This window comes from Protopterus annectens, chromosome 16.part0 (genome assembly GCF_019279795.1).
Source record: "Protopterus annectens isolate FY-2018-M chromosome 16.part0, PAN1.0, whole genome shotgun sequence".
NCBI lineage: Eukaryota > Metazoa > Chordata > Ceratodontiformes > Protopteridae > Protopterus > Protopterus annectens.
This window is the reverse complement of record NC_056750.1, coordinates 19,726,704-19,747,807: the sequence shown is the minus strand read 5'-3', so window position 1 is coordinate 19,747,807 and position 21,104 is coordinate 19,726,704. Positions and strand designations below refer to the sequence as shown.

At 37.4% G+C, this 21,104-nt stretch overlaps 1 protein-coding gene across 1 annotated transcript in view; it reads right to left on the bottom strand.

Annotated features, from left to right (window-relative positions):
* The window catches only part of GFI1B (growth factor independent 1B transcriptional repressor), a 159,782-nt gene that overhangs the window by 85,445 nt on the left and 53,233 nt on the right, over window positions 1-21,104 (bottom strand). Inside the window, exon 2 of the mRNA XM_044058892.1 lies at window positions 5,310-5,422. Within this exon, the coding sequence (XP_043914827.1) occupies window positions 5,310-5,421 (112 nt within the window). The 5' untranslated portion in view covers window position 5,422. The remainder of the gene's footprint in view (window positions 1-5,309; window positions 5,423-21,104) is intronic.

Here is a 21,104-nt window from a genome sequence, read left to right as displayed (position 1 = left end):
TAAGGTTCAAGAAAGAGACAGAATCAGGATGTGTTGAGTGTGTAGATTACACCTTCAAATAACAAATAAAGCATTATTTAAGCATTTTGGGTTTGTTTTTTGCCTGTGCAACTTATGGAGTTTCCCTATTTCTCTGAAACAATATATAATATTGTAATATGTCCTACTTCATAGGAGGTACAGACTCTTGGACTCATATGTTAGAGCTTCACACCATTTTAAATTACATCTATTAGGTCACCAGTGCCAGTATGTACAGGGTATTGTGTCTATCAAAGAAAATTATATTGGCCTTGTACTGAAACCTGCTGCATTCCTGCAGGAGTACATAGCTTTTGTTAACCTCATTTAATTTCAGAATTGATTCAAACCCCCCTAAATATAAAAATCACCAGCACTGATTGCTTTTAGTTCCCTAATTAATAGTAAAGTAGCCAGGTACATAATGCATGTAAGTCTATGGTGTAAATGTTTATTTGTGAAAAAGGGCAAATTACACAAATAATTAACTTTGGGAATGGACAGCAGGTACTGACAGCCGTCACTCTGCAATTACCAAGTCGGGACCCCTACTAGAGGGAAGAATGTGCAGTAATATCAGTACAGATGAAGTTCACACCTGCATATTATGTGCTGGACAGCTTGACATCCCTTCCTCTTTATAGGTTGCAGCTTGGCAGGTCCCTGTTCTACCCATACAGAAAGAGTCCTACACTCTTAACCAAAATCAGGAGACCGTGCCAATGGCCACTTTATCCTATCCCCCCAGATGGTCCTTTGCAGCACACTGGGTCCATTTCCAGACCTGGGTTCCTGGTGGTACATAAGGACACCATATTTCTGTATGAGTAGGTCAGCACCTAGTATATATATATATATATATATATAAGCATTACTTTAACAGATATTTTATGGTTAACTTAAATGAATTGGATTGTTTTTATCTTACTTCAGAAGCCTAAAGCCAGTGCTATAATCACAAGTAAAACTACCTTTTTTGCCTTCCGACAAAGTTAAGGCATGAGGAGATGATGTCCAGTGTTTCTCTCTTTATTCATAATTACACTGCAACCTTTGTTAAATTTTACTAACACACAAATTAAAGACATTTCAGTACAGACACCTTACTCTGATTCCTTCTAATTTGGAATATATTTAAAAAGTTATTAGCTACAATGTAGTTCTTTCAAAATCCAGAATCCTACATCTACATATAAATCATTTGTCTGCGTTATCTAGTAATGCATATACTACAGAGATTATATATGCCTTAAGTTGTCCTTACATCCAAAATGCTGCTTTTATTTGCAAAAACTTAATTTCACTCCCTTTCAGAGTTATTATTCAGAAAATATTGTGTGTGTGTGTGTGTGTGTGTGTGTGTGTGTGTGTGTGTGTGTGTGTGTGTGTGTGTGTGTGTGTGTGAGACTGCGTGTACGTTAACAGATTCTGATGTTAGATCAGGTACTGGTGACATACATTGTACTTTCTATGATTCAGTTCTCACTTCATTCTATATCTACATGTGATTAATTATTTTCAAATTATAGTAAATTTCTGGTTTGAACTGCTCTATAAATATATTATTGTTTTCAATAGTATAGTTGCAAGGGATTTTTCTCCCCAGACTTCCAAGGAAAAGGAGCTACTATGCCCAGTCAAACCTTCCTGGCAAATAAATGAAAAAATGGATAAATAAATTCCTGTGTCCAACTATTTTATTTATGAGTATAGACTATATTGTGTTTAATTCACTGTTGTGTTTCTCAGCACTAGTTTTCTAAACATATAATTTAGTAACATCTTTCATCCATGATACCATGAAGTTAGCCAAGCGGTTTTCACATGTGCTGGTAATATTCCTGTTGTCTGGACACAACAGTACACACATTATTTTTCTGAAATTATGTAGTCATTATTTCCATTAAATTGGAGGATTGTTACACTATTGATTATAATATTCAGGATTAACTATATCAGCTCACACCTGCAGTAGTCGGTTCCTGATAATTTCTTAAACTACTTCTAGATTATTAGTATTACTATTAATACTAATACTAATATTAATTAACAAGTACTCATGGAACATTACTTAATTTTCTGTAGAAATATATAACCTTGTATACATTGTAAGTAACAGCTCTTAGGCATTCTGTACAAGGTAAATATGCTAATAGGTTCATAGGTAGGTACTAGGCTATCTGCCCGAAGGCATTTATAAGCCTAGCCAGAATGTGTTGGCTTTTGCCGCCCCCTTAGATTAGTTCCCTGTGCCTCTGTCCAGCAGAGCCACTGAAGTGATCCCCGGGGTAAACTTTCTGTTTCCCATCCAGTCGTCAAGAAATAGACAGCCTTGCAGGTCTTGAACCCAGGACCCTGTACACTATAGTCACATTAGTTAACCACCAAGCCATCACATAAGTAAATACTTACTGTTTGGATGTCAGGCTCAATGTTTATTCCAATTACAAACCATTGTATTCTGTATAACTTACCAGAATTCATTCATTTGTATCTATTTGCTATATTCTTTTCTGCTATTGTAAATAAACTGTAAATATTGTGTCTCACTCTTATGCTCTTCTTGAGCTCGGGTCATGGCTGCAAATATTCATATAACCTACCCACCTTCCCAGTTAACACATTTCAAATGAATAAATAAATAATATAGCAGATACAATTGAAAACAGTGTACTGATGGAAAGAGAAATATGTAATTTAGTTTTCAGTATTTCAGAATTCAAAATGCAGCACTGATTTTTTAAACCGGCAGTATTAAACTTTTGTCCAAATTACATAAACATACCAATGCCCAATCTGCCTGTGTTGGTGGTAGTTCTAATGAATACAAAACATGCAGCAGTTATTGAAAAGAGTAGGGGAAGAACCCCAGGATCCTGGCCAAATTTCTCCTAGTCAGTATGAATACTGCCTCAAGTCTCCCCTGAAAAGAGGCTACTGATGTAGTGGAACTCACCCTTTCATCAAACTGTAAACAAATAAATAAATAAATAAACTTGCCCCTCAGCTATGAACTAGTGTGCCCCAGTAAGTTCCCTGTTAACAGTGCAAAAAAGTCTTTTTTTTTTGTATTCGTGTACATATACTTGTGGGGGTGCATTAGATTAAGCCTAACAGTTTGTACTTCAGTTAGTACAAGCTCTATGTCCCACTGTTCTGCTTTCGATGTTGATAGCTTCAATTGCTATTACTGTTTTCTCATTGGCTGTCAAACCTAACCAGTGGGAGAACAACAAGATGAACCAATCCTGACGTTAGAGTTTCATGCCACTGCAGATCATGTGAAAATAAAGTAATACAAAGCATTTTCTTTACTAGATTTTGCCTTGGATTTGTAGAACTAATGTATATATAAAACCTATGGTTGAAAATTAACTTTGTTTTCTGATAATAGTTCTTGGAAGAAGCTGTTTGCCTATTGTGCTGTGAAAAAATACAGAGATTGTTTTGCAATGTTAAGAACCAAAATACATGTACCGTAGTCCGAGCCACAGAAATTATTAGTGGTCAGAACACAGTGATTATGCGTGCAGTTTGCTCAACGTTTGGGAAATGAACTGCTAAATTTACTTGTCCCTATAGCAAATGCTGGCCTACATACTGCTGACCAAGATATGGTAAAGGAACTTTGAAATAACCATTCTGGTCCACACATTGGTTATAAATTACAAAGTGGCTAGTTATGGGAAACAGCATTACTTTTGTGAGGAACTGAATAGCAATGGCATATTTATAAGGAATGCAAGGAAGCAAAGCTTTGTGAAGTCACTATATTAGTGGTAAAAGACAATAATCTTAGGAATGGGCTGATCTTTACCCATTTGGCAGATACCTATACAAGATAACTCGCATTAAACAAACCAGACTTACATGCATTCCACTTATCCATTTTTTCTGTGTTTTTTTTCAGTTTTGATTATTGTTTACCACTCATTTCAGGGGAATACAGTAAATGTGTAACTTGTCTATTGAATTGGACTTTACATATCTTATTACGAAAGGGATGTCTTGTAAGTAGTTTTCTGCTGTAGTTTTGAAGTAATTTTTCATCGTTTTAATTGCAATGTGTATAATACTTTACCGGCAGAATAATTCTACTGGATGTTACTTGCCAGACAGCTGTATACATTGTGGGCTTCATCAAATAAATTTCTCTCTTTGCATTCTTCATCAGATATCAGTTGAAAGAAATATAAATAAACAAATAACCAGGTAAATTTATTAGTTCAGGGTGAAGGATCTAAAGGTATTGGCATTGCAATAGAACATCTTGATTACAGCTTCAGGGGGGAAGTAGAAATGTATTAATGCCTGTATTGGTGGTGCTGCTGATTATATTCAGGCAGCTGTTAGAAGAATCCTTCATATGATAGATGTACTGGATATTAGAAGAACTGATATACATCATAGACCTTACAAGTGGCTAAAATAAATATTATCATCGCCTATGGAATGCGGATTAAAACAAGAATACTGTAGATGTGAATGGCAGGAGGATCTATATTTCTACAACAGGAGTCTTAGAAAGACAGAGGAATGCAATGGGCATGTATTGTCAAGGGACGCAGTTGAGAATTGAGATATAAAGGAGGAACGGTCGAGAAAAGTAATAGAAATCTGTCAGCAGTGGCCGCAGCATTACGAGGGTAAGAAAAGGGATCGAGAAGGGTTATTATGCTTTTCAAAATAGGTGAAAGAAAAATTCTGATTAATGACAGAAGGAGACAGAGTAAAATAAGTACACAATACCGAAATTCAGAGAGACGTGAAGAAGAATAGGAGGTACAAAGGTGAAAATACATGTCAGTTTTGCACAAGCGATCAGGAAAAGATTGAAATGGAAACAAGTGAATAGAGGAATGACAGGGCCTTTAGTGCTGGGACGTGTGAAATGGAACAGGAGGAGCAAAAGGATACTGAATAAGGGATGAATGCATGCAATCTGTGTTCAGTACACATGAAGAAAATGACAGAACGTAATGACAGGTCATTGATAGCACCACGTGTTTAGTAGTTCATTCCTACAAGAGGAAGGCCTGAAAGTGGTTTTGCAGACACACAAAAATGAAAACAGAAAAGACACTGATGCATCTGCAGTACCTTTAGTGGTATTGGTGACTATTCTACACAATGTTTCTATTGAGAGCCATGTACGCTATAGGATTTAATGAACGCAACACCTTCTTTGCTGTCTAATAATACAACAGTGGTGAATGTATTAGCTCATTCAGTAGCTTCTTAAATTCAGGCTTTCAAGGCAGCAAATATAAAACGGTAATTTATCTTACCAGCACTACTGGGTGGCTTCTGTTCACAGATTGGACTGGTGCCATCAGTGGCAAACCGATGCTGGTGATATGTGTGAGCCTTTTTGCTTTTCACTAGAAATGATCGTGGCATCCTGCGTGGCAACAGAGAGAATAAAATGAACAGTAGTGCCAAACTTAGGTAATACAATTTCATTAAAGTAAGTGAAAGGCTTTTACCACAAAAAATAATCTTTAAACATTCATTACTGAAAATGATTAATCTATCTTTATTTATATATTTTACGTAAATGCAGATTTAGTGAAGTATTGGTTTTACAAATCTATAAAGAAAATTATCATATAAATACAAATAATCCAAAGATTTAAAGCAGTGGTTTCAATGGGATATTGCCAGACTATGTCCAACACAAATATGTAACAGTATTTTCTTTCAATATACAGAGGTATACAGCAAAACAAAGTAAGATAAATGTTTTTATTGCAAACAACAGAGCTCACAGATGGTAGAGAGAACCAGAAATGTATGAAATGATTCATGTTCACTGGACTGAGTGGATAAAGAAAGTATAACAATTAATGTTCAGTGGCTTAGCAGAAGCTTACTCTTATGCTTTCAGGGCATACTTGTGAACAAGGAAAATGGTTGTGTTAAAAAAATGAATGGTTGTGTTAAAAAAGGAAAAGAAAGAAGAATTGTTATGTTAAAAAAAAAGAAAAACGGTTGTGTTAAAAAAGAGAGAAAAAAAAGAATGGTTGTGTTAAAAATAAGAAAGAAGTATGGTTGTGTTTCTACTTTGGCTTTCAGGGCAGTACTACAGATATAGCCTTACCCAATCAGTGAGCACAAGGGAGTTATGGAGCCTTAGCCACTGCCTCCTACCACCCAGAGAGGCGCTATCATGGTATGGATGCATAAACACAAGTAAAACATGAGCCTGGAATATCCCAGTGCATTAATAAATTTGTCAATATGCAGGAGGGCTGCAACAAAATGGAAAACAAATTACATGCTCTATCAAGTTAATGATGCTGTTATCTAACCCTGTTAGATTTATTATCATCAACTAGTGGTATACATGGGTCAAGGGATGGGATCTGTAACAGAATATTTCAGCTCGGTGAGTCCTGAAGGATACTGATTCTGACTCTGAGCAAAGAGAGAGGAGGGCAACATGGTACTGACTGAGGGCAGAGACAGAATGCTGGGCTGACAGTGACTGAGGGTAGAGAGTGGAGGCTGGAATGACACTGACTGAGGGCAGAGAGAGGAGGCTGGAATGACATTAAAGGCAGGGAAATGAGTCTAACTTAACAATGAGGGCAGAGAGAGGAGATTGGCCTGACACTGACTGAAGGTAGAGACAGAAGGCTGGCCTGACAGTAACTGAGGGCAGAGAGAGGGGGATGGAATGACAATAAAGGCAAGGAAATAAGTCTAACCTGACACCGAGGGCAGAGAGAGGAGATTGGCTTCTTCCATGGGCATTGGCAGATAAAATTATATTAAACAAAGCAAAAATGACTTCCAAAAAATTCCTCCTGCAGTCTAAATTAAGCAATGGTTTCAGTTTTTATGTATTTTAATATGCTGAGAATAGAAACAGACTGGTCTATTAATTCCTTCTTAATTTGTTTCCATATCTTTTCCATTACTAAAATGTGCATCACAACAAAGCATACTGCTCCTTTGTCTTTCCGTGCCCTCCACTGCTGATGCCCAACTTGTTCTTCATGGATACATTCATTCCCCCCTGCAGAAATGGCAATGTTGCACTGTATGCCTTGCAATAGGTGTCCTCTCCTTCTCCAGGATAATCTCAGCCTTACCAGCCACCCTTATGGGGAGAGCGATGCCCTTACATTCTTTGGTGGGAGCCAGGAAGTGGGCATCTCATATGCAGACTGAGAGCATGGACTATTAGAATGAATGGGAATGAGAACCCTAAATGGGACAGAGTATGCATTTGGCATCGTGGGTGTCATCACACAGAATAACACACCTGCTCAGACACTTTCCACAGACAAACAAATGGTAGCCTTCTCACACCCAGGAAATATTGCCACATCTCCAAAGGAAGTGCCCGGTACAAGCAGAATCAACAACCCCCCCCCCCCCACCCCAGGATGAATGAGCAGGCAAAAGCTGTTTCACTGCTACCCACTACTGTTGTTTGTTTGCAAGTGTTATAAGAAATATTTGCAAGAATTCATTGTTAGTTATGTATTAGCTCTACAGGGCTTCATTTCAGACAGATGAGGGGTTGAAATTCTTATCATATTTACAGTGTGTAAAACAGGACAATAAGCTTGGCAGTTGTGCAAATGTCAAGCAAATTCAATTACCCAAAATGTAATCTGTCCAAATTTAAACATACACACACATATACAAAAACACACACACACACACACGCACACACACACACACACACACACACACACACACACACGCAGACACACGCACACACACACAAACAATGGGATGCTCACACAAGGAAGTGAATCTATACCAAACTGAATAGAAACTAAAAGTTTAAAGTTTAGTTTGTAGTTCTGAATTTGTAACACTGTAAGAAAAAACTCCAGCCACTAGCTTTCTCCTCATTAGTATAGGATCAGAAATAATATCTTCATTAAACAGGAAAATAGGTTTTAGAGTCATATATTTCATTTAATTAGTAATAATCACGAAGGCAGGTGGATGCAGAACCTAACTGCCTGCATCAGTAGTGGACAAATAGCTTGTACTGGCCTGAAGTCTTTGTTAATTCTACTTATTTTTAATTTATCAGAACACAGGCAGTCTTTATTGTTTCAGTATTTTGTTGCACTGGTGTGATGCCAGGTGACAATAAGCCTACCTGGTCTGCACTTTACATGCATTAACATTCTTCCTCCCTCCTTTCCTACCTTCCCCGTTACCTTTCCTCCATCGGTACCATGTCCTCAGAAATGCCCGTGTGCATTCCCTCTGCTTTACTTAATTGGAGAGTTAATTTCATGGGTCCACAACCTCCTCTGTGAACAAATAATTATGGAGAGCCTGGGAATATCTTAATCCCTCCAATCTGCTACCTAAACCTCACCCTCTCCAGCTTGTTCATAATGCTCCCCCCTTCACAGCTGCCTGACATGATCTGTACCCATATCATGCCATCCATGTCTGTGCCAGTCTCTAGTGAAAATATCTACACTTTTACAATGTCGGGCCTGTCAGTCCCCACAAGCCCTACACTGTTCTAGTAGCTTCCCTCTCTACTCTTGTCAGTATTTTGATGTTCTGCTCCTTGCATGGTCTTCAGAACTGCACACAGTCCTCAAGCTGTGATCCGATCAGGTCCTGCAGTGTGTAATCATTGCTTCTTTACTTCTGGATTGTCTACCCCTTGGAATACACTCAACATTTGGTTTCATGATTTTACTACTACTGCCGCAACCATCTCATTTTGTTCCTGGTGGTCCAGTCTAGCTGTAATCAGCACCCCCAGACCCTTTTCCTGCTCTTATGCTATCAGCTTCACTATCCACAACTAATCCTTCACAGCAGGGTTGTTGTGACCTAAGTGCAGGACTGTGACTTTGCCTGCATTGAACCTCAGCTGCCATGTTTCTTAATACTTAGTCAGCCTTTCCAAATTCATCCTTAGACTCTTTTCCTCCACTGCTACACCTATCTTTGTGCCAGCATCAAGAAGCAGAGCCATAGTTAGGTCATAAGACGCCCTGTTCAATTTCCCAAAGTTGTACACCCCCCCCCCCCCTACACTGCTCAATGTCAAGGAGCAAAAAAACCTTCACAAAGTTGAAGAGCAAACAAAAATAACTTGTCGCTTCCTAATGTGGCAAGCAGCTTACTACAGTTAAATCAGCACATGCTCAGCACTTTAGCTGTGACTCAAATACAGTATTGATATTCATTTATAAAACTGGGACTGCACTCCCCACTATCAGAAACTGACAATCATGCCCCCTGACAACTTGCACCTGAGACAGCTACCCCCTTTGCCCCCCTCCCAAGTTAAGGGTTTGTCAACGATTGATCTTGTTCTCTTTTCCCTTAGATATGTTTGAGACAAATGCTCTAAAGAGAGACAGTACTAGATGTAGGGCCCACCAATGTGCTGCTCAGTTTTAAATTCCTGACATTGTTCCTCTCACCACAGCTTTTTTGTCCTACCAATAAGCTAAGTGGCAAACCACTTCCTGAGCCTTGGCTCTAACACCAACCTCTCCAATTCTTCTATCAACCACATTTGTAGAATCAAGTCAAAGACCTCAGTGCAGCCAAATACAATAGATCTGCCTTTACTACCCTCTCAAGTCCACTTGTGATCAAGTCATTAATATAGAACGGGTTTGACTGACAGCTTGTTCTGATGAAGAACCTCTGTTGACTGCAATCCTGGAAATTTTTGTCTTCTAGGAAAGCAATCAGTCTTCCACAGAATTCCATCCATAAATTTTTGTTGTTAAACTAACAGACCCTTTAGCTTAATAAATGTTTTTTATCCACGCCAGCCCTTCTAAAACTGTACCCTGTCTGTCCCCCAATCATCAGGGACTGCTGTACTTGCCTTCTTTTGTTGAAGATCCTCATCAAGGGATCTACCCACGTACTGGCTGGACACCAGAGGACCCTATGGGGCAGCTCATTTGGTCTGTGTCTTTGCCCTACAGAATAAGAATCACTTCCTGCTCCTCTCTATCCTAGTACCTAACCATTGGTCTCCCCATTCTGTCCTACATCCGACCAAGCATGGCACCCTCCCCTTGTTCTTAAAATTGAAGCAAAGTATTTGCTGAGTAATTGCACTCTTTCCCAGTCTTACACAATTTTCCTCTCATCTTTTTTTCAGCCTACATGAACCTGTATAGGCTTGTCCATGTCTTTCTCTTTTCTTCTGTAACATTAGAAAATGCTTTTTCCTTTCTTGATCCCTGCAGTTACTCCAATTCATTTCATGTCATTTCTACCCGGTCCATATCATAACAGCAAATGCTAAAAATAGCGGATGCTGTTATGTTGAACTGAAATGTCCAAAATTTGAAAACAGTGAAGGAACGGATCAGCAAATTTTTTCCCAGGGAAAAAAATTCACTGATCCAAAAAAAAAAATAGTACACAGTTAAAATTAAAGCCCCCCAGACACACCCATGTGGGAGGCTGTGCCCCCACAATCCCCCAACTTAAATATACCAACTCTGAGATCGCACCACAGTGGTGTAAACAGCAAAGCCCGGAGAACAGCCCAGTGAATTTTTTTCCCTGGGAAAAAATTCGCTAATCCGTTCCTTCGCTGTTTTCAGCTTTCGGACTTTGAAGTTCAATATATCAGTGTATGCTATTTTTAGCGTTCGCTGATGTGATATAGACTCTTGCTATGCCATCACCTTTGTTGTCTTTTTGTTTGCATCGTTGAAATGCCCCTCATGCACCTCCCCAACTCGTCCTTTTCTCCTTTTATATGGCCCACCTTTTGCCTAATCATTAGCCTGACACCCCTACATAGCCACAATGACCTTCCCTGCAAGTTATACCTGTCCTTCCAAACCATTCTCACGATGTTGTAAAAGAGGTTTAGATCCCTTGACTGAGTATTTCTGATGCCATTTGACTTGCTGATGTGCAGTAATTCCATCAGTATTGGGTGGGAGGATGCTTTGTATGCCAGAGACAGGTCATCTCTTGCAGTCTGTAGGATACCAAACATAGTGACAGGTGTTTGAATTGGTCCATGAAGAACATGTTGTTTAGGTCTTGTATCCATTTAGTAAGATGTCACTGTGGGCGTTCCAGTTGTTTCATGTGTTTGGACAAAAACATGCAAAAGGGGGCATTAGATTCAATGATTGGCCTAACGAGGGCTGAGTAAAGGAGATCAATGATGTCCCTAGATCGAGACACAATCCCTTTGTTTATAAGTTGTACAAAATAGAAGGATTTTCTTACAACAATGGACACATTAGGACAACGACATCCCTAGATCGAGACACAATCCCTTTGTTTATAAGTTGTACAAAATAGAAGGATTTTCTTACAACAATGGACACATTAGGACAACGACATCCCTAGATCGAGACACAATCCCTTTGTTTATAAGTTGTACAAAATAGAAGGATTTTCTTACAACAATGGACACATTAGGACAACGACATCCCTAGATCGAGACACAATCCCTTTGTTTATAAGTTGTACAAAATAGAAGGATTTTCTTACAACAATGGACACATTAGGACAACGACATCCCTAGATCGAGACACAATCCCTTTGTTTACAAGCTGTACAAAATAGAAGGATTTTCTTACAACAATGGACACATTAGGACAACGACATCCCTAGATCGAGACACAATCCCTTTGTTTATAAGTTGTACAAAATAGAAGGATTTTCTTACAACAATGGACACATTAGGACAACGACATCCCTAGATCGAGACACAATCCCTTTGTTTATAAATTGTACAAAATAGAAGGATTTTCTTACAACAATGGACATATTAGGACAACGACATCCCTAGATCGAGACACAATCCCTTTGTTTATAAGTTGTACAAAATAGAAGGATTTTCTTACAACAATGGACACATTAGGACAACGACATACCTAGATCGAGACACAATCCCTTTGTTTATAAGCTGTACAAAATAGAAGGATTTTCTTGCAACAATGGACACATTAGGACAACGACATCCCTAGATCGAGACACAATCCCTTTGTTTATATGCTGTACAAAATAGAAGGATTTTCTTGCAACAATGGACACATTAGGACAACGACATCCCTAGATCGAGACACAATCCCTTTGTTTACAAGCTGTACAAAATAGAAGGATTTTCTTACAACAATGGACACATTAGTACAACGACATTCCTAGATCGAGACACAATCCCTTAGTTTATAAGCTGTACAAAATAGAAGGATTTTCTTACAACAATGGACACATTAGGACAACGACATCCCTAGATCGAGACACAATCCCTTTGTTTATAAGCTGTACAAAATAGAAGGATTTTCTTACAACAATGGACACATTAGGACAACGACATCCCTAGATCGAGACACAATCCCTTTGTTTACAAGCTGTACAAAATAGAAGGATTTTCTTACAACAATGGACACATTAGGACAATGACATCCCTAGATCGAGACACAATCCCTTTGTTTATAAGCTGTACAAAATAGAAGGATTTTCTTACAACAATGGACATGTTGGCTAAATATTAGGTCACCATGCATATAAGTTAAAAAATCCTGAATAACTGGGTCAAGTCTCATTTATTAATTACTGAACCATTTCCCTCATTATTAACACTACTGCTCCTTTTAGTCCTTTGTTTAACTGATTTATCCTTCACTGATGATTTTTATTAATAGCTTGTAGCTTGCATTTGCTAGGACCAAACACTTCCAGCTTTTAATATATACATTTTCCTTTCCTTTCAATGAAATCCTTAATACACTCAAAGCCTTGTTTTCTCTTTTTTCTGTCAATGCAACCATCTTTGCAACACTTTGGTAAACATTTCTAACTTTTTAGCTTCCATTTTTTTACAAATATCATAAATAAATACTATGTAAATCCAGGGTTCATTTTATTTTAACTTTCTAGCGCCACCCTTTTTATATGAAATCAAGCATACGCTTCTACTGCATTTTTATTTAATTTCTTAACTCCCACACCCTGTTCTCCTTCCTCATTTCCCTTACAGAATCGCTTTAAAAAGCTTCCAATTTTCTCATGATCTTTTACTGAGTTTCATAAACCTCATTTTAATTTCTTAGTTTGTCCATATATGTTACTTCTGCTTATACCGCTCTTCCCAATAATGAACTCATCTCTTCGTTCTTTCAGTACAAACCTCTGGTAATTCATGTTATGATTCTAAACTCATTGCCATTATACATTTCCCGTTATTTTTATCAGCTATCCAAATTACCTTTATCCTCCAGTTATGGTCCTAGGATTTATTTCCAGCAAAGACCCTGATTCCCCTCCCTTGTTCTTGGTACTTGTGGAAGGCACTACTCAGAGTATTAATCATTTCTGCATACAGGAGAAGCTGACAGCATTCTGGAGTGTGTTTTTCTACTGAGCTGTATCACCCAGAAGCCCCCTCCTGTCCGACATGTTATATCATCAACAACTACAGAGAGCAGAATCTCCTTAGGTACCAATGGCGTCCTTTCCCACATTACAGTATTCAATGTATACAACTGCATCTGTTCTAAATATTCCTATTTTTGTCTCTGTTTATGGAGACACTTCCTGTAATATCTTCCTTTTATCTGAATTTATTTATTTACTTTTTAAACCAGGTAACCCACTGGATACAAGCGTCCTTTTTCAAGACAACACAGGAACACTGTCTGGTTAAGTTACTTGCTCAGATTTATACATGGAGGATGAATGACTCAAACCCTGGAGTACAGGAAGTACTCTGTTAACTGCGTATAGCCTTACTTCTCCATATTAACTGCCAGTTAAATCCATCGCAAGTACAAGCCCCACCCCTGCCTAACTGTATCACCACCTTATTTTAATATTTAGTTTATAACAGGTATTATCCTTAGGGATGTACCCAAGTTTGCACATTAGTAATCATTCTGTTGGTGTTTCACTCGAGTTATAATTGTGTTGCATTTCAGCTGTGCTTGCTTGCTTGTTGCATAACTGTGCAGCCCAGGCTGCACTGATCTGTACATGCACACATGGATTCTGCCCTTGTGAGGAAGAAATGTCAACTGTTTCTCCTCTTCCATCCTCATACCTACCAAATTGCTTATATAACTACTAATCCCACCCAATCTCTTTTACTAAACATTCCTTAGACACTCCCATAAGTCATCTAGTCTTGCTAAGAACACAAGCTAAACATACAAAGTCTTTAAATCTATACCCTGAATAAATCACTTATGTAAGAATTCCTTCATTATTAACCATGTATTTTTCATTATTATTTATTATTAAGTAATATAATTTAATTCTTTTATCAAACTCATTTGTCATATTCTTAATCAAAACATGAACCTCACACAGCTAGGATGTAATGATACTTACAAAATCACCACCGGACAGATAACCACATAATAACTCACCTTCCTAATTAGACAAAAAAAGTTGAACATTAAGTATTATAAAATTTAAGCTCCCCCCATTAACTGTTGTCTTACCTTCAAAGCTAAAACACACTATTCTCTCAGCTGCTACATTCTAGATTCCCTGCATAGGTAATCAATTAATAAATAAAATATTTATTCTAAAATAATAATTTTCCTTCAACAATAAATTACTTTATGTGGATTTGTAAGGGCATCTAAACACCTTAATTTGACAATCCATTCATCACCTAATATTCGCTGCATTGCTGCCCCAACCTTGTCTTTGTGCTAAGAACAACTTTTCCCTCTTATAGTTAATAATAAACACACAATCATGTATCACCAATATGACACAGACAATCTTTCTTGTACTACTCACAATTTTTACATTAGCCCCCTCAGAAACCTCACAACTTAAACTTAATATTAAACATTTTAAACAATATAAACATCATCGCAATCCACTGTCTGTACATATCACCATAAATACTTGGTGGAAAAAATATAATTTACAAGAGAAAGTCAAATATTGAATACTGGAACAGCCCATTAATCACAATGGACCACTGAAACACAGAATGCTACCAAACGACAAACCCACAAAATAGTTTGAATCTCAAAACAACCTACTACTCTGGACCCAGGAGCAAGCTCTACAATGGGTCCAGAAGGAAGGCTAAGCTGGACAGTCAGTATCTTTAGTCTTCAGCATTCTGAATGTCGATATCCCCAATTCGGCCTTCCTCTAGCTGAGTATCCAGTACTCAACATTCGAATAGTAAACCAACAAACATACACTTAATAGACATCACAGAGCCTTCTAGGACTAAGGCTGCACATGTGCTCAAGCCTAAACTTTAAACTACTGTCCACATATTGCTTTTCTTTTATACCATTAACCTCAGATAAACTTAGCTGACATTCAACAAACCCGGGACCTACTAATAATTTCAATTTCAATGTAAACCCAATTTTTGCCAATAATCCAGTTACTCTTCCATTTCCGCTAGCCCAAACATGTCTCTACATGATCCTACTACCCTGCCTTATTCTTTAACTAGCAGTATTTGACCTATTTCTTCTCAACTTACAATTGCATACATCAACCTTGACAGTATTAATAACAAATGGTCAAATCTCGAGGCGTGGATACTATAATATAGTAATTATTCAGTCCTAGTAATAACTGAGATTAGGCTCAAAGAAGATTTCTGTGTCTCATAATGCATTAGGTAAAACTACATTACCTTATTTGACAACAAACCTGGTCTTCACCCAGGATAAGACGTATTAATGATTAATAACAACTCTTTTATTCAAGCCTCACTATTTGCAAGTAATAATTTCCTGGCAGGTACCAACACTAACTGGCTAGTCAACCAAATCACTAAAAACAACTTGGCTGCATTTATAAATCAAACCTCTATATCCCATCTCCTTCATCTATGCAAAAGATAGAACATGGCCTGAAAACACTCCAATTACTAGAGAAAGAAAAGAAACTTATCATCCTAGGAGACCTAAATATGAAGTGGACATATTGCTCGACTCAACTCTCCTAAATGTTCAAAGCTGACACTTTTATTACAATACAATAAAATGTCCAACAATAAGTGCTTTTATCCCATACAAAGACACTTCATCAGATGAATGTCTAAATCACCACAGACTCTTTAAATACCTAACCACAGTTCCATCCCCTACTCGGTAATCAATTACATAATTAAATACTTAAATGATGCCTCATAAATTCCCGTTCCTATTCTAAAAAAAAAATAGCCATGTTGCACAAACAACACCCTCATTAAAATCCGTTATTAATAATAAAAACCTTATAGATTTCTATCTCTACTGCAAGTTCACAATGCATATTCATTAAAAACAAAACAAAATGAAGCAAAACTAACTTAGAATAAGTTGTTATATTTTATAACAACTTATTTATCAGGTTTTGCTATTTTTTTTCTTGCTGTTATATTTTATAAAAACTTATGTATTAGTTTTGCTTAATTTTTTCTTGTTATATTTTATAACAACTTATTATTTATTAGTTTTGCTTCTTTTTTGTTGTTGTTATATTTTATAACAACTTATTATTTATTAGTTTTGCTTCATTTTTGTTGTATTTTATAATAACTTATTATTTATTAGTTTTGCTTTATTTTTTTGTTGTTATATTTTATGACATGATTTGAAAAACTCAAAGCTTTATCTACCCATATACCCAGGTCCATAAATGAGTCTACAGTTGCAATCACTTTGTGCTGTATTAAATATTCACCTTTCAATTTATGTCTCCCAAATCTAATTATTTTTGATGTGTTTATTGGCATATTATTCTCTTGTTCCCAAATGGTCAATTAAGTGAAGTTTGTTTGTAAACATGCCCTATCTGTAATACATGTAATATGTAATCAGTTTACATATTTTCAAGTCATCTGCATACAGACTGTATAATACCTCAGATGAAAAAGACAGATATGAAAGATACAATGTAAACAAGTATGAGCCTAGCCACAAGAAAGACAAATCCAACCAAATAACTAAAACACTGCTGGTGAGGGAAAGAAGACAGACAACACAATCTTGTTTTTAACTTTTTCGTTCAATTTAATATCACTGAACTTCATCAGAAACACAGCCAAAAGTGTCACAGAGTTTAAATACCTAACAAAGGCATCACATGTAGTTAGTAACCAATGAAAAAACATATTCAATTTCATCTAATAAGTAATAATGATGTTAACATTACTAAAAAAATGCATATGTATGTATATATACTTATGTTCACATTGTAAATCACAAATTTGAAAATATATTAATTGCGAAAAATAATATTTATGTACATGTAAAGGTTATAAATTCTACACTGTAAAAAACTTATACTAAAATTTTTGTGCCTGTAAAAAGCATTTGATGTTGATCATGTCGTTTAGACCCGGAAGCTGGTCAGCGTTTAACATGATCTGCCAAATTGCTTCACGGCACTCCAAAAATGTTTTGAAATCGCCACTAAAAAGTGCATTGTTTACCCTTTCCAATACTGAAAAAGAAAACTTTTTAAACAAGGGACATTCCAAAGAATGCCTAGCAAAGGCATTGGATATGTCCTTTTTTTTGATGACCAAACTGTGTTCGTAAATACATTTGTTCAATGTGCGTATGGTTTTCCCAATATAAAAATGCTCACATGAAACACATTGAGCTAAGTACACTATATTAGTAGTTTTACCCGTGTAAAGTCCCCTTACTGTTAAAATCCTGTTGTTGTGCTTTAATGTGATTGTGGATGTTCCACTAATGAATCTACATTGTCTACATGATAAACCAGGAAAAGTACCTAAAGTTAAATCACAAGTGGACTTTGAATCTCTGGATCCTCTCTCTAAAATCGTCTTAATGTTACATACTTTTTTGTAACTAAAAATTGGACGATCCCCTAAAATCTTCGCTAATTCAAAATTGCCTAGCACTACTTTCCAACTGTTAAGAATGATGTCTTTGATGTTGGTCATTTCATTGGTAATAGGTAAAGAAAAGGACAACTTATATTTGTCCATGGTGTTGTGAACTACTTCCACTGTGTTGGAATCAATTTCATCCAAAGATGCCAAAATAGGACTTGCAATATTAGATCTTAATTTAGAAACTTCACCAATGATTTTGTTTAACCAGCACATTCCATATTCCCTATCTATGAAGAAACATTTTAATTTAGTAGTCTCTTCAAGGAAAATGTCATCTCTGGTGGTTAATCAACTAAGCCTTATAAACTGTCCCTTTACTACACCTCGTTTCATGTGATGAGGATGTAAGCTGTAAGTACTGGTTAACAAAGGTGGATTTTCTGTAAATATTGCTTTCAAAATTGCAATTACTATAATTAACAGTCAAATGCAAGTCCAAAAAAATCAATACTACTACCAAAACCGCCTAAGGTAAATTTTAAAAAATTGGTGGTGCAATTCAGGTCTTGAAGAAAAATGGAAAATGAACTAATGTCTCCCTTCCATAGGAAAATCAGGTCGTCAATATATTGTCTGTAAAAAACAATGTTGTGAGCCATGGGGTGTGTAACCAAAAATTTGGTCTCCCAAGTGGTCATAACTAAGTTAGCAAAACTGGGCACTACACGTGCACCCATGGCAACCCCTAATGTCTGCTGAAACAGTTCTCCTTCAAACTGAAAAAATTGTCGTCTAACACCAGCTCCATTAAAGTACAACGAGTGTAAACTAAAGTACTGTTGAAATTAGCTTGTTTACTAAGGTAGTTTCTCATGGGCAGCCACGGTGGTGCAGTGGTTAGCATTGTCGGCTCACAGCAAGAGGTTCTCCGGTTCGATCCTCCTCTGGGGTGCCTTCTGTGTGGAGTCTGCATGTCCTCCCTGTGGTCTCGTGGGTTTCCTCCCAGTGCTCCGGTTTCCTCCCACATCCCAAAGACATGCTGTAGGTGGATTGGGCACTCCAAACTGGCCCTAGGTATGAGTGTGTGCGTGTGTGCCTTCAGTGGAAGGCTGGGAGCCGGGCTGGCAACTCGACACCATAAAACTCCACTGCCAATCACGAGCGGACAGGTAATCCGCTGTGGCGACCCCTAACTGGGAAAAGCCGAAAGAAGAAGAAGACTAAGGTAGTCTCTCATGTACTCAATACCTAGTTTCAGGTCAATACTAGTGTACAGAGAAACTACATCCAAAGAAGCAAAGTGAATGTTGTCATCCTTCACTTGAATCTTTTTCAACAGTTCTAAAAGATGCCAGGAATCATGAAGGTAAAATTTAGAATTTTGTACTACTGGATTTAACAAATCATCTAACCAAACAGAAATGGTTTCTGTTTTAGAAGAACCAGTTTACATTATAGGTCTAAAAGGGAGATGTTCACCCAGCTTGTGCACCTTCGGTATTCCAAACAGTGTAGCAATTTTGGGATACTCAGTAAGCAAAAATGTGTAAACTGAAAAGTCAAAATAACCTTGACTACATAAATCAAATAGACATGCATCTAATCTGGAAAAACTCTTAATGACAAAATCACTGTTTACTCTTTGTAACAATGCTCATCAGCAAGTAATGTATGAATAGCTGAAACATAGTCAACAGAGTTCATAACCACAATGGTCCCTCCTTTATCGGCCTTCATAATATGCCAGTTTTTGTTTTCGGACATAGTCTGAAGAGCAGTCACCTCTCCCCCAGAGAGGTTGGACCCCTTGTGCTGTCTACTATCAAGTTTTCTAAAATCTTGTTCACACAGTTTGCTAAACACAGATAAAGAGGAATTCAGTAGAGGGTTATATGTACTTTTCTTCCTGGTACTGTGTTGGTGTGCATCAGAAATTTTAACACCATCAAAGATATATTTTAAATTTAACTTCCTGCAGTATAACTTGAAGTCAACTATCAATTTAGGAAGATGTACTGTGTTAGATGGAATGAAAGAAAACCCTTTCTTGAGAACAGAAACCATATCCTGAGATAAAGAAATATCAGTTAAATTCAGAACATTAACAGAAAATTCTAATACTTCTTCTTTCCTTTGCTCTTCCCCTTGTTCCTCGTTTGTACCTTGTTGGACCACTTGGGAGTCTTTTTCTTCCCAGAACTGTCCATCAAAAAAGGACCCATTGTGTTAGAATCAACAGTTGCCAAAACTGGGGAAGCTGTGTTAGGAACAACATTATTGCTGTTATTACTAGCATTTTGCCTGGTTTGTCCCTGGCCAATGTTAGTGTTGTTAACCAAAATACTGTCCCCACCAGTGATGTTGACCCTGTTGGACTGTTGAGAAGGACCAAAAGAATTCATGTCCTGTCGTGAATCTTTGTGTACGGTTTTAACTAAATAAGCCCTGTGAGCTGCAATGTCTCTTCTTAATTTCCCCTGCTTTCTGGTAACAACGGAGGCTCTGTGTCTATTGATCTTAGCTTCAATTCCCAAATATAAAGAAGTGAAGGCGTGGAAAGCCTCAGAAGTCCTGATTTCATCATCCAAAATTTCTAGTTGTTCTCTGAGGGGAACTATTTCACTTAAATAGTGATCCACCAACATCTGCATGAAACACAATCCCGTGTTATTAAATAAATCAACTAATTTAGAGTGCAGGTCATCACCTTGCACAACGCAGTTGGGGAACTTGAAAAGTCTCAACCCGAAAGGAATACATTTGAGCCTAATGTCTTCTTGTAAATAAAACACTTCCAATTGAAGTGACACCAACTTCAAACTCAGTTTTTCTAATTTAAAAATGTCATCTTTGCACATATCATGAATGTCAGTGCTAGGTAAATCTACAAAGTTACTCACTTGTCCTGATTGAGTTTGGTTGTCACCAGTGTAAAATGGATTGTTGTTGTCTTTAGACAAAACTGAATTTAAAAAGCCACTAGTACGAATCCCAGAGTTACCATCCTTAGGAGAACCCTGGCCACTGACCAAATTTCCACAAGACGCCATTTCTCCCTGCCGACCGACGTTCTGGTTTGCAACATTGTTGCACTTTGGTAGGACGTCTTCACGTACGCTTCCTGTTAGAGCACTCAAAGTGCCCTTGTTCCCAAATTGACTGGCAAAAGCTTCACGAATATATCCAATGATGACTCCGGACATCTGCTTAGTAAAACTGATGCCCAATTCAGGAACAGAATGGGTGCTAAGATTGAGCAACATGTCCTGTGTATCTTCTCCCAACATCACCAAACAGTGACACAATTGAA